This window comes from Equus asinus, chromosome 16 (assembly GCF_041296235.1).
Source record: "Equus asinus isolate D_3611 breed Donkey chromosome 16, EquAss-T2T_v2, whole genome shotgun sequence".
NCBI classification, from domain to species: domain Eukaryota; kingdom Metazoa; phylum Chordata; class Mammalia; order Perissodactyla; family Equidae; genus Equus; species Equus asinus.
In genome coordinates, this window is record NC_091805.1 from 25,813,469 (window position 1) to 25,830,992 (window position 17,524).

Here is a 17,524-nt window from a genome sequence, read left to right on the forward strand (position 1 = left end):
TTCCCTTGGAGATTTTTTATTTAATCTGTTTACATGTTTTTTGCCTGTTGCCATGACAAAGCTCATTCCATGTTGTGAGAGACCTTAGTGCTGAAGAAGTTTTTCTTATTGTTAAATCCTGCATTTTCACTTCCACATTTCATCTTGGTGTTACTAGGGCAACCCAAGTAATTTCATTTTCTCTTTGAAGTTGATACCTTTAAAGCTGTTATACCCTCATGCTGCCTCATTCATGTTCTTACAATTTTTTTTCTAGTTTAATTCCTTCAGCTGCTTTCTTTAGACCGATGTTTTCTGCTTTTGCATAGTCATAATAGCCCATGTACTATTGGTGTAGTTGTTAAGTATCTGGGGGAATCACAAATCCCACTGCAGATTAGAAAAGAGCGATGGGCCGTCTCCCCAGAAAAAAATGCCCATTTAAGAAATAATGGATGAATATACAATGGGGACAGGATAGTCTCTTCAATAAATGGTGTTGGGAAAACTAGACAGCCACATGCAAAAGAATGAAACCGGACCGCTGTCTTACACCATACACAAAAATCAACTCAAAATGAATTAAAGGCAAACAAATAAGACCTGAAACCATAAAACCCCTACAGGAAAATATAGGGGGTAAGATCCTTGACATCAGTCTTAGCAATGATTATTTTTGGATTTGACGCCAAAAGCAAAGGCAACAAAAGCAAAAATAGGCAAGTGGGATTACATCAAACTAAAAAGCTTCTGTACAGCAAAGGAAACCATTAACAAAATGAAAAGGCAACCTGTGGAATGGGCGAAAATATTTGCAAATCATATTTCTGATAGAGGTTAATACCCAAAATATATAAAGAATTCATGCAACTCAATAGAAAAAAAAAAAAAACAATCTGACTAAAACATGGGCAGAGGATCTGAATAAATATTTTTCCAAAGAAGATATACAAATGTCCAAGTACATGAAAAGGTGCTCAGCATCACAAATTATTAGGGAAATGCAATTCAAAACCACAATGAAATATCACCTCACACTTGTTAGAATGGTTATTATCAAAAAAACAAGAAATAAATGTTGGAGATGATGTGGAGAAAAGGGGAACTCTTGTGTATACTTATGGTGGGAATGTAAATTGGTATAGCCACTATGGAAAACAGTATGGAGTTTCCTCAAAAGATTAAAAATAGAACTGCCATATGATCCAGCCATTTCACCTCTGGGTATTTACCCAAAGAAAATGAAAACACTAACTCGAAAAGATATCTGCACCTCCGTGTTCATTGCAGCATTATTCACAATAGCCAAAACATGTACACAACCTAAGTGTCCACTGATTGATGAATGGATAAAGCAAGCGTGGAGTACATATATATATATATACATATATACAATGCCATATTATTCGGCCGTAAAAAAGAAGGAACTCCTGCTATTTGCAACAACATGAATGGACCTTGAGGGCATTATGCTAAGTGAAATAAGTGAGACATAGAAAGACAAATACTGTGTGATCTCACTTATATGTGGAATCTAAAAAAAAAAAAAACCAAACTCATAAATACGGAAAACACATTGGTGGTTACCAGAGGCAGGGGTAGGGAGTGGGTGAAATGGGTAAAGATGGTCAAAAGGTACAAACTTCCAGTTATAAGATAAATAAGTCCTGGAGATGTAGTGTACAGCGTGGTGACCAAAGTTAACAATACCGTATTGGATATTTGAAAGTTGCTAAGAGAGGCCTTAAAAGTTCTCATGACAAGAAAAAAATTTATAACTATGTGTAATGATGGATATTAATTAAACTTATTCTGGCAATCATTTCACACATATACATATGTCAAATCATTATGTTGTACACCTAAAACTAATATCATGTTACATTTATATAATTATATAATTATATATGCAATTGTGTCTTAATTAAAAAAAGAAATAATGGATGGAAATATCGAATAAATAGTATCTCTTATTCAAATCTATTTGGTTCTTGGGTTTTGAAAAGTAAGTTGCAAGAGTTTGTATAGCAAGGGATTTATCAAAATATCTATCCCAATCTTTTCTGCTTCTAAGTTCAAATTGTGAAAGTTAAGATACCTATTTATTTCCATTTTCATTTTTACTTCATCCTGGAGCAACCTCGTGCTTGGTGTTCTATCTGTCCTTCTCTGGCAGGTCTCTTGGCAAACTACCTGCAGGGGTCATGTGGCCAGTTGTCTTGCATCTTTCCCAGTGCTGGTGTGGCTCACACAAACCCTTTGGGTTTGAACCCATGTAAACAGCTGAGAAGCAAAGAGCAGGGATACAACATTTTGAGTCTCCTTGTTTACAGATCTGTTACCATATATTCAACTGTAGCTTCTTGTTTATCTTTTTTTCCTTAGTACTTGACACATAGTAGTTGAATAACCATTGTTGCAAGAGGGAGAGAGAGAGGGAGAAGGAAAAGGAAGGAAGAAGGATATATCTAAGAGAGGGAAGAAGAAAGGGAGAAAACAAAAAAACAGGCCAAAGGAGACTATCCTCTGACCAAAGGCTGAATTTCCTGTGTGTAACTCAGAAGTCAGTTTCTAAGGAAACTGGATTTTGAGGAAGGTCACTACTGCAGGCTGGCACGTTTGGACAGATGCAGAGGAGAGGAGCAGACTGGCCCTCATAGTTGCCACCTGTGTTCAGTCTCCGGAAATCACTAAACAGCCCCCTCACCAGTGGTGACTGGCTCACTGAAATTCTAGAGCAACATTTACTACTTGTGATGAGAATTTTGTGAATTCAGTACCAAACATGGGCTACTCAGCCAGAACTTTGCAGCATCTTTACACTGAATTAACAAAAGGGTTGAGTGATCCTGTGGAGGGTGATCCAGGAGGTCCGGTGGAGATTGGTCCACGTGTTTTAGAAGGGAGTTTAGCAGCAGGGCACAAGGTGAAGCCGCTAAGGTCTATGTGCTTCTACAAAAAGGTTGTTTTGGGTAAATTTTCACGCATATCTTAGAAAAAGACTCTTGGTGAGTCTAGGTGACTATTTGCCACTTCAGTCTAAGAACATGTAACTTGTTGCCCTCTTTTGTCTCAGAGAATCTGGACCCATTTAGGCTCCCCTACCCTTATGTCTCCAGAGACACAAAATATCAGATCCAACCTTATTCAAAATGAACAGAAACAAAAAATTTATAAGGAGCGATGGAGGGCAAAATACATCTCAAAGGGGGAACAAAAAGCCATCACATAGCAGATCTTTCATTCTGCCTGGAATGTTCTCCTGGCTCTGGCCACCACTTTCCCTAGATAACTATTCCTACCTATACTTTATATTTCCATGCAGACATCTCTTCCGAAAGCACTTCCTCAAGAGCTGCCCCCAGGAGCTCAAGTACCGAGTGTACTATGAGAGTTTCCTAAACTTCCACCTATCACAATTGTCATTAAATGGTTGTGTGTAATTATTTACTATCTGTCTTTCCACCATACTGTAAGGTTCATAAGGATAGGGATTATGTTTGTCTTACTCAGTAGTATATCCACATTAGTGAGCTCACTACCTTCCAGAGAAAAGCTACTCTAGTACTTATAGAAAGAATGCATAAAGTTGCCAGGCACTGTGTCAGGTGCTAGGAATATAAAGCTTTTCAAAGAGACTGCATCTATCCTTGAAAAACTGTGTGCTCTTGGGGTCGCTATCTCCAATAATAATTTATCCCTCTCTCGGTCTCTGGAAGAGAAAGACCAAGGGTAGATCAAGATCCTACGGCTTTCTCCACCTCATTTCCCCAAATCCTACTTCTTTCCCACAAGAATTCCAACACTGGCCCTCCTCATATCTAAGGACATTGAGTAGAAAGGAACCAACTTACCTTTCCACCAATTTCTGTTTCTCTGTTGGGTGGACATTTATTTTGTTTTTGCAGAAATAATTTATGTCTGTGTAACCATTTTCAGATCCCTAAAACATTGGCCTGTTAAGTTTTTAACATCGGTTATCTGAAAATAGGATCAAATATTACAGAACAAATTAAAAAAACAAGTCCCCCCAGTTGCTCCATGAACTTTTGTCTTTTCCCTTGGCCCTACACTACTCAAAAGATCATCCGCTCATTCCTAAAGCCCTTTTTACTTGAGAACTTCCTAAGATCGCTCAGCTTTGAAATATTTGACTTTTAAAAGTAAGTTTTTCCTTGTTTCTTCCTTGTTTTTCCTGGAATAGCTAAGTTTTTAAATAAATTCCTATGACCTTTCTACAGTTTTTCAGTATTTATGATTTATAGTTCAAACCTCCCAATTTAACAGCTCTTGAACTAGTTTTGCTCCTTGCAAGTGTCCCCAGCTGACCTTTTCATCCTACTGATGAAGTTACTGAACAAAACGACTTCTGAAACCATCTTTAGATAACTAGATGCCGGTGCAAGTTGATACATTGTTGGGCTTCAGTATCTTGTTTTCTAAGTCTTTCAACCATCTTTAAAAATACACTTGGCAGGAATCTCAATATCTTTGGGGTAGTTTTCTCATGAAGACCTCATCTGGTCCCAAGCCATCTTTCTTGCTAATAATAGCAACTGCAAGTAAACAATTTCAAAATACTATACAGTTTGTCTATGAAGATGGCACTGCTTTGGGTCTTACTCCAAGTTGGCTAATGAGCCCTAAATGTTTTCCTCTATGTTCTTTTCGCTGACAAAGTATTCAAATGAATAAGTCTGCAATCTCACACTTAGACTATTCTTGTAGCTTTGTTTTTAATTAATTATCCATTTATTTGGTGAATATATATTGAGCACCTATCATGTGCCAAAGACTATTAGGTGTGGGGAAAACAGTGGAGACCAACACTAATTCAAGAACTGTGTAAATGAATGGAAAATGGTGACTGTGACAGGGCCATCCAGAGAGGTCCACAGTGCTATGAGAGCCTGCAGTGCTGGATTTGACCTAGTCAGGAGATCAAGGATGGCTTCCCTGAGCAAGGGGTGCTAGAGCCAAGGTCTGCAGGATGCTTAGGAGTCTGCAAAGCAAGGGGGATTGAAAGAACATTCCAGTTGTAGGATTAGCACCACAAGGCCCTGCCACTATTGCTTGTGTCTCCTTTGTAGTGACTTTTCAAGAGCCACACAGATCACTCGACCTTGGCAATAATGTAATGTATATCACCTAGTTTCACTATTGCTTTTTGGTGATGAGGAGGGTAGTTTTTTTGTTTTTTTAACTAAAGAACAGATCATCTTCAGAAATAGATGTACTTGCATAAATTGATTCATATTTCTGAAGCATTTCTTTCATTTAGACTTTTGGCACAGTCTAGGTCTGAGAGGCAAGTGGCCTTTGACCATATTCTCCTAAAGCCTTCATATAAAGAAATCTTGTATGCCCTCCCTCGGCTTCTAGAATGCGAGACTCTAGGAGTATTGAATATCCTCACATTGGATTTTGTTTACCTTTGCATGAGAAAATAAGAGTTGGAAGAGGGAACTCATATAACGTCTAACTTGGAAAAGATCGCCATTAAATCAATATGTTAAATTTAGAGCCAAACCCAAAAAATATTTTTCCTATAGGCGCAAAGCTTTACATTAAATATTTATTGGTTGGATGGACAAAAACCTAATATTCTAATTTGTAGGTGTATTCATGTCAGTTTTAATATTCTGACAATAAAAGTACGGTAGGTGTTGATTTCCTTCTGCAGAGTTGTTTTTTCCTGGAGAGTGGAGGACCTGAACTTCCTTCCGTCATGGATTTCACTGAGCACATCCAACAGGAAGGACAAACCAAGAGCTGACTTGTTGAGAACAACCTTCTTGAAAAGCCCCAAAGAGAACTGCTCAGCAGTTAAATGTTTTTCTGCTGTTATCAAACCTTGCCAATCTTTAAATGGAAATTTTAAATGGTATATTCCTATGAAGATGAGTTTAATAAGAGGGGCGATAAAAATGGTCAGACTATAAATCCATTAGTCTGTCAATCTCTCACGTTAAACACCAATCTCTTCCCTGAGTAGTGTTACTTTGTTTTCTAGTTATTGTATTTAACATAGTTCAATTTTTAAATTTTACCACATTAAAAAAAAAGCTTAGTGGGAAAGTGTTTGATACGTTGCCTTAGCTGTCCTGTCACAGTTTTGATTGACTCTGCTTTTATAAGGACCAGTCTATCAATGTTTGTGAAAAGGTGTTTGTAAAACAAGCCAAATTTCCTGTTGGAATACAAAAGGCAACTTTCATCCCATAGAGTCATTGGATATTTAACTCGACAAACAATTGATTATTTTAGGCCCTGAAGATAGCAATGTGAAATAAAAGGTGACCCTTGCCTTTTCAGACTACTCAAAACTCCAGAAGTGACAAATAAACAAGAACCTTTAGTTTTACTGTTCTGTAGGGCAGGAGTCTTCCTGTCTTCTCCACCTTCTTCTCCTTGCTATTCTTTTGTCAGAAAGGAATCAGCCTTCCAGGTAGACGGCTCAGCTGGCACTTGTTTCATCCGGATTTTCTGGCCTGCGCTCTATGTTCACGCATGTCTGCTGCCTAGAACTATGGTGCTTTCTTTGCTCAAGGGGTAAAACTGAATTGGAGATCAACCTGTCTCTTTTTGTCCATTGAAGAAAGAGAGAAATAGTGTTCCAATCAAGCATTACAAATTTACTGACGTGGATCCTAGGCTTAGTTTTTGGAGGTTGAGACTGGTAAGATGAACTGAAACCTTGTCTAAATCACATTTGAATAATATTGAGAGTTTGAGGGGAAACACACAGTCTTTTCGAGGGTTTAGAACCCTCTTGGGGGCAGTGGAGGTTTTAGTATACACTCTACCTCCTGGAAGACTGTTCCTGGTTTAGAGCAGATGGAAACAACATGGAACGAAGAGGCGACTAGGGAGACCAGTGGGATGTGGAGGGCTGAAGCCGTATTTCTCAGGGAGACTTTAGGTGTGTCCAGAGTAACAAAGACGAGGGACAGAATGAGTACCATTTGATGAAAATATTTTATCGTCAGTTTTTAAAAGACTATAGATCACAATTTAGCCTCATTTTAGAAATTTTTTTTTTTAAAGATTGGTACCTGAGCTAACAACTGTTGCCAATCTTCTTTTTGTTTTCTTCTTCTTCTTCTTCTCCCTAGAGCCCCCCCAGTACGTGGTTGTGTATTCTGGTTGTGCTATGTGGGACGCCGCCTCAGCATGGCCTGATGAGTGGTACCATGTCTGCACCCAGGATCCAAACCAGCAAAACCCTGGGCCACCAAAGCGGAGTGCGCAAGCTTAACCACTTGGCCATGGGGCCGGCCCCTAAAAAAGATTTCTGAGTTCACATTTACTTAAAATGTACAGAATAATCATTAAATAATTATTAGTGTCATGTAAATGCAGATGAAAGTCTTTGACAAAAATCCCAAAGAAATCAAAGCCCTCTTTTAAGATCTCACCAAGATTTAGAAATGCAGTATTCCAAACCGTTATATTGTAAACAAGACTTTCATGTTTGGATCTGTTTTCGGTCACTTGTTTCTTAATAAGGTAATGTTCTGATAAGGGAGTCACAAAATTTGGCCATCAAGTACAAGCTGAAACCTAAGAAGTCATTATCGATCGACATCCTCTTTTGCACTAGTGACAGAACAATGTGCATTAAAATTTCAGTGATCCTTAACTTTGAAATTATAAATTATTCCTGACCTTTTTCCTCTTCTCAAACGCTCTCTTCAGTAGTGGATGTTTTTTGAATAATCATTATTTATAATGTGAAGCTGTGTGATAATAGTCTTTTGTTTATTGCAGTGTCAAACTATAACAGAGGACAATAACATAAAAGAAGAGTTTAGTCTTTACTACAAAATGTGCAATTGAGTGTGTGAATCTGTGTGTGAGTGTGTGTATGTTTAGGCCTAGTTTAATGTAACAAATATTCATTGAGAGTCTCTTCTAAGGCATTTTGTTGTTTCCTAGACGATGAGGAGATAAACAAGATATAAACCCTGTCTTCAGTGAAATAGAAATAACAACCTCTTTACATGCACCCTTGGCATAGGCAGCAATAGTTCATCACATATACAAAGCAGATCAGTTACAATTCATGCTTTTATAGAAATTTCTTTAACACACGTTCTCCCATGAGACTGCATGTGAGCAAGGGGAGGCACCTGGTCTGTTTTGTTCACTTCCACTTCCCCAGCACCTAGCACAGGGCCTGACATATCTTACACTCTCATAATTATGTAATAGCAAGTGCATGAGTAAATGAAAGTAATCTATGCTTGTGAGAGAGAAAAATTACTACTGATCATAATATGTAACAAAGTTTTAGTGGACTCGAAAGCTTATGACTAGCATAAAGATAACTGTTGAAACTAGCACGCAAAGTAAGACCTTGAGAGGTACAGCCTGAAGCAGAGTTATTAAAGGGACTTTTCTTTAAATATGTGAAAGGTGTAATGAGGAGGAGGTATAATATCTTCTTTGGTTAAGAGAGAATGAGAATTGCTAGGTAGGAGTAATTTTGCTCCCCACCACCACCACCTTTAGAAAAACAGGCTAAGCTCAATTTGAATATTTTTGAAATAATGTGATTGGGCCATTAATTTAACATATGACATCATGGAAATATCCAAGGAGATGATAGTACAGAAGTACCCATTATGTTGTAAGTTCAACTTGCCTCAGGATTCCTTCTGAGTTTAAAGTTCTTGTTTATGGGGCTATAAGAACACTATGGCTTAAGAATCATTTACGTGTATTAATAACAGTTTATTTTTTATTTTATATCACCAAATAGGGCCATGAAAAGAGAAATTGAGTATAAGAGAAATTCTATTTAAACTATTTGCTTCTTAGTATATTTTAGATTCTTTACATTGGAATCAGCATGATGTAGCATTAACTAAGAGCTGCAGAGGAAGGGGTAAGATTTGGTTAGAAGTCCTGGCTTGCCATTAGCTATATTCCTTGGGCATCTCACCCAATCTCTCCTGGCTCAAGTTTTTCACTCATAAAATGAGAGTTATGGACTGGATGACCTCTGGAGTGCCTTTCAGGTTCTGACATTTTATAACCCATTTTATGATTTTCTTTTAATTAAATGTATTTCTATAGAACCATATAATTATGGTTTTCTTCAGTGGATTTTTCTAGAAATATTTTGTCATGTCTACCACAACTACAGAGTAAAACACAATCTAGAGTCATGCCCTCCCAAGACAGAAAGATATCATTTTTATGTAACTGGAAAATTCGGCATTTTCTCCTGCTTTTTATTTCCATCTTTGCACAGCTAGAGGAAAATCAGTTTGTTTTAAAGTTGATGTTTTGAGCACATCCTGATGACTTTATTTCGATTTATAGAGCCTTTGGGTACAGCTGAGAAGAACCCACACATAAATCAGGGCTTTTCCTCCTTGTACTCCTTCTCTATCCCAGCCTCAGCTTTGCTAATGTCCTGGCCCAGCACTGTGGGATCTTCCTCTCAGGACGTTACTCAGACACACACTTTGCCTTTACAATTATTATTTCTAAAACGGAAGACAATTGTCCCCGCCTTTCTTCATTGAAATTACTATATATTCACTAATTTATTCAGCAAATATTGAGTGCCTACTATATGCCAAGCATTGTTTTCTAAGTAGTTGGGTTACATCAATGTACAAAATAGAACTGAAAGGAAAGTCCCTGCCTTCATGAAACTTACATTCTTGTGGAAGGAGACCGACAATACATTAAGGAATGTAATAAGTATTTTTTGACAGATTGGATGTGGGATGTAAGAGACAAAGAATCAAGGATGACTCCAAGATTTTTGGCATAAGCAACTGGAAAGATGCAGTTGCCATCAACTGAGATAGGCAAGTTGCAAAAAGAACAGGGCTTTGCTGGCGATGAGGAAGGTAGGGATAAAGGGATGGAGCTGGTGTTGGTGTGGGACATACTGAGTTTAACGTGTCTATTGGATATCCAAATGGAAATGTCAAGTAGGCATTTGGGTCCGTGAGTCTGGATGCAGATATGAATTTGTGTTTAATAAAGATGCTATTTAAAGCATTGCAACTGGATGTGATCACCAAGGGATGAATGACAGAGAAGAGAGGAGGACCAAAGACTAAGCACTGGGCACACTGAAGTCAAAGGTCAGGGAGAAGAGTAGGAAACAGCAAAGGAGTTAAAGAAAGAACAGCCAGGGAAGTAGGAGAAAAACTTAAAAGCTGTGGTGTCCTGAAAGTCAAATGAAGGATGATCAAATTATACCAGTGCTTCTGATAGAGCAAATAAAGTGAGGGTGAGAATTGACCTTTAGATTTAGCAACATACATGAACAATATATGTGGGTTTCTCTTCTGTAGAATTGATATTTCATGTGCTCAGGAATTATTGAATTTTTAAATTCATTTTTGCAAGGGCTCACTCACCATGTTACTGACATGATACCTGTTATCATTTGGAATTGGCCCTTGTTCCCTTGAATGGTGTATGCTGTTCTGTCTAAAGGTGACGCCATTTTAGGACTGCCAGGAAAATGTGGAACAAAGCAGCTGTTAGCCTGATAGCCATTGGAGAACAGTGTTAACAATCAGGTTTGAATCAAAGTAGAATAAATTTGATATTCGTAAAGTCATAGGTTAATAGAGTAGAATTTGTTCTTTATAATTAATTCTGAAGAAGAAGATATTAAAATTCCTGAGAGAGGAAGACAGATTGATTAAAGAGCCAAATGAATGAAAGAAATAAGAAACTCTGGGTTTGCAACTAATTTTATAATGTTCTTTACCAAAGGATTACATGATATGATATTTTTGAGAGGTAAAGTTTTGTAGATAATGGAGCCATTAAAATGACTTTTGGAAATGTCTTTTTAATAAAGGAAATGCACGTGGATTTCTGCAAAAGGACACAGAGACAAAGATATAACAAATTGTAAAAGTATATATATTTTTAATTAGGATGCCAGACTCTCTTGATTGAATTTGAAATGCCATATTTCCAAAGACATCATTTAATTAGGTAAACTAAAGTCTTACATAATAAGTTGGAAATTAGAGTTGGAAGAAATATAATCATTTACATTTTTAAAATAGAAAAAAATTTAAATATAAATATAATTATCCTGATTGATATTTAGGGCAAAAAACTATTCAAACCCGGCAGTTTATTATTCAGCTTGAAACAATAACTCTTGAAATGGTCACAAATCACTTGGAAACTACAATGATAAAGAAAGAGAAGTCAAGTGTAGTCACCGTAATGCATGACTTTCAGAGGTGCTGAAATTTGTGAAAGAAGAATGCAAAAGCTTTTTTCAATTAAGCAAGCATCTAAATCTCTTAGTCAACTTCTCCTTTACCTACCCCCTCCTCCTTTTTGCTATATCAAAAATAATTCCTAGGATTAATGCTGTACTGGATATTGGCTTTGAGGCTTGTGATATGTTAAAACATTAAAGTTTGTGTGTATGTGTGTGTGTAGTATACATCTGTGTGTATATTATACATCTGTCGAAGAGGTTAAGTGTAGTAGGCATTGAGTTATAACTCTAAAAAGCTGTGTCATCTTGACCAGCTGTTTCTCTAACAAACCATCTTAACTAGGCTGTGCCAGTGTTAGGAAGCAGTAAATGATACTTAAGTTCCTTAGTTTGTCTTTATTTTCCATAGTAAGAGAATGAAGCCTATGAAGGCAACTGAGCCAAGCCTTTGGAAAACCTCACCCATTATGAGTGTGCACGCCTTTGCTTTTTCAAGGCGAGAGCCTCTACCTCAGTGGTTCTCAAAGTGTGGTTCATGGAAACCTGGTAGCCTAAACCTTTTTAGGGGGTCCACAAGGTCAAAACTATTTTTTAATGCTAAGATGTTTTTTGTCTTTTTCACTGATGGTGCTAAAGCAGTGGTGTGTAAGGCACCTTAGTGTGAATCAAGATAGAGGCGCCAGACTGTTCTGTAGAGATTGTATTCTTCATTGGCATAAACTTACATCTTTAAAAAAAAATGCTAGTTTCATTTAATGTCCTCATTGAAGCAGTAAAAATTATTATTTTAGTAACTCTCAACACTTGACTACCTATTGTATTAACACACTGTGTGGTGAAGGGAAGAACACACTGAGCTCTTCTGCTCCATTCCCGAGTACCATGGGCATCTCAAAGGAGAGTTCTTATTGAGTTGAAAGTTGAGTAGCTACTTTATCATATTACATAATTTTTACTTGAATAAAGCAACTGATTATTCAGACTTGAGTATGTGGAAAGTATTTTCTCAAAATGAATGAAGTAAGCCTGAGACTTCAAGGAAAACAACTGATATTTGATGCCAGAAATAAAATTCAAACTTTCAAGTGATGATTAAAATTTTGGAAAACTGGATTCCACCACCATGAGTTTGACAGCTTCCCATTACTTAAAAACGTTGCTGATGAAAGCAGTGGTGATAGTAATGAATGTGATTTATTGGTATAATTTGTCAACATTTGGAAGATCTGGATAATTCAGTGAAAAAATTCAACATCCGATGTTTTCCAGATGACCAGTGCTTAATGTTACAAAGTCATGTGTGGGTAAAAGATCCATTCAAAGTGCGAGATGGACAAATGAGTTTTAATATCACGGAGTTTGAAAAGTTCATTGATACAGTTTTTCAATTCCGTATTGCAACTAGCCAAATCAGTTGGATACATTATCAAAAATTAATATCCACAGCTATATGAAAAAGCTATTAAGATACTCCTTTTCCAGCTGCATATCTGATTCATAAATTTCAGTCAAAACAACGTATTGCAACAGATTAATGCAGAAGCAGATATGAGAATCCAGCTACCTTCTATTAAACTAGATGTTAAAGAGATATGCAAAAATGTACAACAATGCCATTATTCTCGTAATTTTTTTTTGTTTTGGAGAACATAGTTATTTTTCATAATAATCTAATTGATGTTAACATGGAATGAGTTTACTATTTTTAAGTGTTATTACATATTTTTTAAATCTCTTGGTTTTAACTTGTAATATGGTAAATATTGATAGGTATAACCCACATAGAAATGTTCTTTGAAGTCCTTACTCCATTTTAGAGGATGAAGAGATCCTGAGATCAAAAAGTTAGAGAAGCACTGCCCTACATTGGTGCATTTTATTCCTGAAATTGTTCCTCGCTTCAAAGAACAAGCCCACTTCCCTCCAGGGTGTCCAGGAACTTATCATGAAGGAGACACCAACCAAATCTGTCGAAGAATGCAGAAGACGGCACAGGCGCTGTACTTAGTGCTGTCACTGTAGCTGGTTAGGGTCACCCCACATCTGATTTGGGTGAGCAGCGCTCCATGAATGAGGATCTGAATTCACTCATTCATTTATTCAGTAAACAGTTGTTCAGGACCTCTTATTTGCCAGATACTGTGGTAAGTGATGGGGATGCAAAACGGAATAAGACAATAGTTTCTGCAGAACTTGGAGGTTAAGATGAGCTGGTGCCTGTCTGTGACTGTGATTGGAACAACCATGATGAGAAAACATTTAAGGCAGTGAGATTGTTGTAATGATTCGTTGAGAAGAAAAGAGGTCATGAAGTGTAAGGAAAATCAAACTTTGAACTAGTCTGAAACGTTAATGATACTAGGAATATGCAAAGTTATTTACTTAGCTTGTGTGGCTTGCCTGCAACATGTTTTAAGAACACGCATAAGCATAACATATAGGTTCTGCCTTCAAGAAGCTTGCAGCCTAGTGGTAGTAACAGAATGGATTTAAGAAAGTTGTGTTTTGGTACAATAAGAAAATTGTATCAAATGCTGCATAGATGTCAAATAGGAAGGTCACAGGTGAGAGCAGCACCAAGCAGCTGAATTTTCAACATTGTGTTAAGGAAAAAATCCAAAAGGAAGACAAATTACTGCTTAAGAAGAAGTCAGGTAAAGCAGCAAATCCGAATGGAAAGCATTGTAATCATTTCCACAGGTACCCACCAGTGGACTCAGAGAAGAGGCTTTGCTTTTCCTTGGGCTGTTTATTGTACAGCCCTTAATTCAGTACCAGGAAGGCGGGCCAGGAAAGAAACACGCCTTGCAAGAATAAGCAGCAAAGGTAGCCTTTCCTTTGCTCTTTAAGTAGGACTCAATAACCAGGACAGATGTGGAGAGGTTAGTTATTTGATCCAAAAATGGCAGAAGGAAGCGAAATTTCTTTTTGGCCCTCATTGGCCACCCTTATTTGTTGCCGTAAAATAAGGAAAGTATATTCCTTCTCGCAGCGGCAGGATGGTTAACTTGGAGTCCTGGATCATAATAAAGGCAGTGGGACTGAGCGGTGAGAAAGGAGAATGCAGACTAAGAAAAGGAGGCGCCTCTTTCCCCAGAGCCTGAGGTGCACACTCTTCATTTATCTCCTGTCGTCTAGATAGAGGTAGGAGTTTCCAGGGCAAACTGATTTCTCAGAGGAGAAAATCAGGATAATTTGAGGTTCACAGTGAAATATGAGGAGTACAGGAAATAAAGAAATCAAGTTACAGAAATCAAGGGAATAAGAAAAGGGAGGAGGGCAAGAAAAAATGAAGCCCCACCACCAGTGAGATTGTCTCCCTTACAGGACAAGGGCCATATGGCAAAGTCACTTACCTTCCCCAGAGAACAAGGAAAATGCTTTATAAATAGGGCTCGGTAAATAATTAACACAAACCAATGCTGAGAATACACTTTAAAGAGCAGTTTAAAGCAACAACCCAAGATGGTAAGATAAACAGCAAAAACATTTCAAAGGATGGGCTCTGCTCTTCCTGGCGTCTTTGTGTACTGTTTAGGGGAAGGGAAAGTCTAGAAAATAAGGCACTGTTCTGGTCACGGTCTCCTGGTCCATGCAGAACACAAAGGGAAGCTGCTTAATGGACAATGGTTCAGTAAAGATACTCGCCTTTTACATGTGGAGCTTCTTATTTCCTCAACTGGTGGAAAAAATTCAATGGCTTATTAAAACACCGATGAGCTGTGACAGCTCCTGGACTAATTCAGAACAGTGTTTCTGGTGGGTTGAAGCAGCATTTCAATGCTGTTAACAATGCAGTAGGTTGTGCATGAAGATAAATTAATTCCCCAGTGATCTCTCCTTTTTCAGAAACATGATTCCGGTGACAGAATTCCGGCAGTTCTCTGAGCAGCAGCCTGCCTTCCGGGTGCTGAAACCGTGGTGGGACGTGTTCACCGATTACCTTTCGGTGGCCATGCTGATGATCGGTGTGTTTGGATGTACTTTACAGGTAGGTGCCTAGACTCCTGTCCCAATGGGAGCCAGAGCAAGACGCTATGCTGTTGAAACCTCTTCAGAGAGCTGACTGTGACTTATAACCATATAAATGTTGGTTGTTCTTCTCTACTTGTGTATGGTGTTTACAATCATGGCAGGGAGCACAAAAACACATTTTTACTGAACTTTCCTAGTAAGTTAAATACTGTACTTGTAAGATTTCACTGAGCCCAAACAGCAGTTGACTGTTGTCAAATAATATTTGATGTCACTAACATCAGAGCGAGTCCATTATCTTTCAAAGTTAGCTTTACATAAGATACATATCCACAGTGCCATTTATATTGGCAAAATGAAACTTTTTCTTATTTGCTTATACTTACCCCGATAAGATTTTCTGGAAGAGCTAACATTTTGATGAGATATCATTATTTTATCCAATGTTTAGTTCTGAATTAAAATGTATCCCTATCAAAATTTATTCGCTATAGATGCTATATATTCATATATTGAATCCAGATTTTTTTTTTTGCATACCTGCTGTGTGCCAGGCACCATACTTTGAGGACATATATACCTATAAGCAGTTCATTTCTAGGGGAAAACTAAACAAACAAGCAACTAGAAAAGGTTGTGTTGTGTTGTGATAGAGACATCCATAACACACTAAGGGAGTGCAGAGGAGCACTTGGCTTGGGAACAGAGAAAAGGCGATGGTTGTATTAAAACTTGGAGAACCAACTGAAGTTAGTCAAGGAGAGGGAGCTGGGGATGGAAGTTCATGCCAGGAAGAGGAGAGAAAGCTCTAAGTCATGGATGACAAAGAACACGACATCTTTGGGAAACTGCCAATTGGGTGTGATGACTATGACACTCATTGGGTGTCAGAGGGTGGGAGTTGAAGCCATGCCTGTGAACAGAATCACCCAAGGAGAATGTGGCCAGTGAGATGACGTCTGGAAGAACGTTAGAGGGTGAATGAAGGAAAAAGGGGTGCCTCTGAAGAAGACTGAGAAGGGGCAGCTTATAAGGCAGGTGGAAACCAGGCGAGATGAGGGGCTCAGAAGTCAAAGGCAGGTGGCATCAGTGATGGCAGGCTATACAACTAACTCACAGACTAATGAGAGAAAAATAGCCACTAGGTCATTAGAAATCTTTGTTTCGGTGATTGGAAAAGTGAATGGAGATTAAAGCAAAGGCTGTGGAGTAGATGTGACTTTCAAGTAGATTAGCTGAGAGGAAGAAGAGCTAGGAAGAGAGAGAAATAGCTAGAAATGGTGCAGAGTGGAAAGACAGCCCTTTGTAAAGTTGATTGTAATAATAGTTAACACATAGTGCTTCCTATGTGTCAGGCACTCTTCTGAATACTTTTCACATATTTAACTCATTTCATCCTCATGGCAACCCTAACATGTAGGTACTATAATTCTCCCCATTTACAGATGCAACAACTAAGGCACAGAGAGGTTAGGAAAATCTCCCAAAGTGAGTGGCAGACCCTTATTGAAACCCAGACAGTTTGTCCCCAGAGTCCCTGTTCTTGATCTTTAATACCATGTTGAAGGCTGAAAATATTTTGCCCTTCCCCACCCCACCAAAAAAAGGATGCCAATGAAAAACTAGAGTTTGAAAGAGAAGGCATAAATTCATTCATAAATAAAACAAATAGTTGTTGAAGAACATACTGTGTGCCGGGCACTGTTCTGGGTGCCAAGAATCTCAATACAGGAGGAAAAAATAAAAGATAAATATCACAGCCTTATGGAGCATAAATTCTATTGTAAAAACAAGCAAAATGAGCAAAATCAACTAGTAAATTACATATGTTAGAAGGTAATAAGCACAATCAGAAAGAAAATAAAGCATACGAGGATGGTCGGAGGTCCCAGCAGCTGAGATTAGGAGTTGCAGTTCTCAAATAGGGTGGCCTGGGAAGGCCTTGTTGGGAAGGTGACTTTTGACTAAGGAACTGAAGGAGGTGCAGGAGCCAGCTGTGCAGATGTCTGGGAGGAGCCTTCCAGCCAGAGGGAACAGCAACAACCAGGGACACATAGACAAAGGTTCATAGGGCCCTTCTCCTTCTGCAGGAGAATTTGACATTTGGCTTTCCAAACTTTTTAGCTCTGTTTCCCTAGAGACCAGATAAAGGTAGAACGTTACTGTGTTGCTAGGCGACATTGCTTATGGTATAAAATGACTGCTGATTGGCCAACTGCATCTGGGCTGGGAGAATGATGATAAACGCCTGGTGGGAAGCCCTACCATGGGACTTCTGTCATTGTGGTGACACTTGTGGACATGTCCCTTGACACATGGAAGATATATGTATTGAATTATAAGAGATAT

General features: G+C 38.2%; 1 protein-coding gene across 2 annotated transcripts in view; it reads left to right on the top strand.

The window, feature by feature from the left end:
- Positions 1-17,524, top strand: part of LRRC8C (leucine rich repeat containing 8 VRAC subunit C) — a 116,875-nt gene that overhangs the window by 68,654 nt on the left and 30,697 nt on the right. For both annotated transcript variants that reach the window (XM_044749516.2, XM_014841872.3), the window contains exon 2: positions 15,050-15,191. In XM_044749516.2, coding sequence (XP_044605451.1) covers positions 15,054-15,191 — 138 coding nt within the window. In that variant the 5' untranslated portion in view covers positions 15,050-15,053. The remainder of the gene's footprint in view (positions 1-15,049; positions 15,192-17,524) is intronic.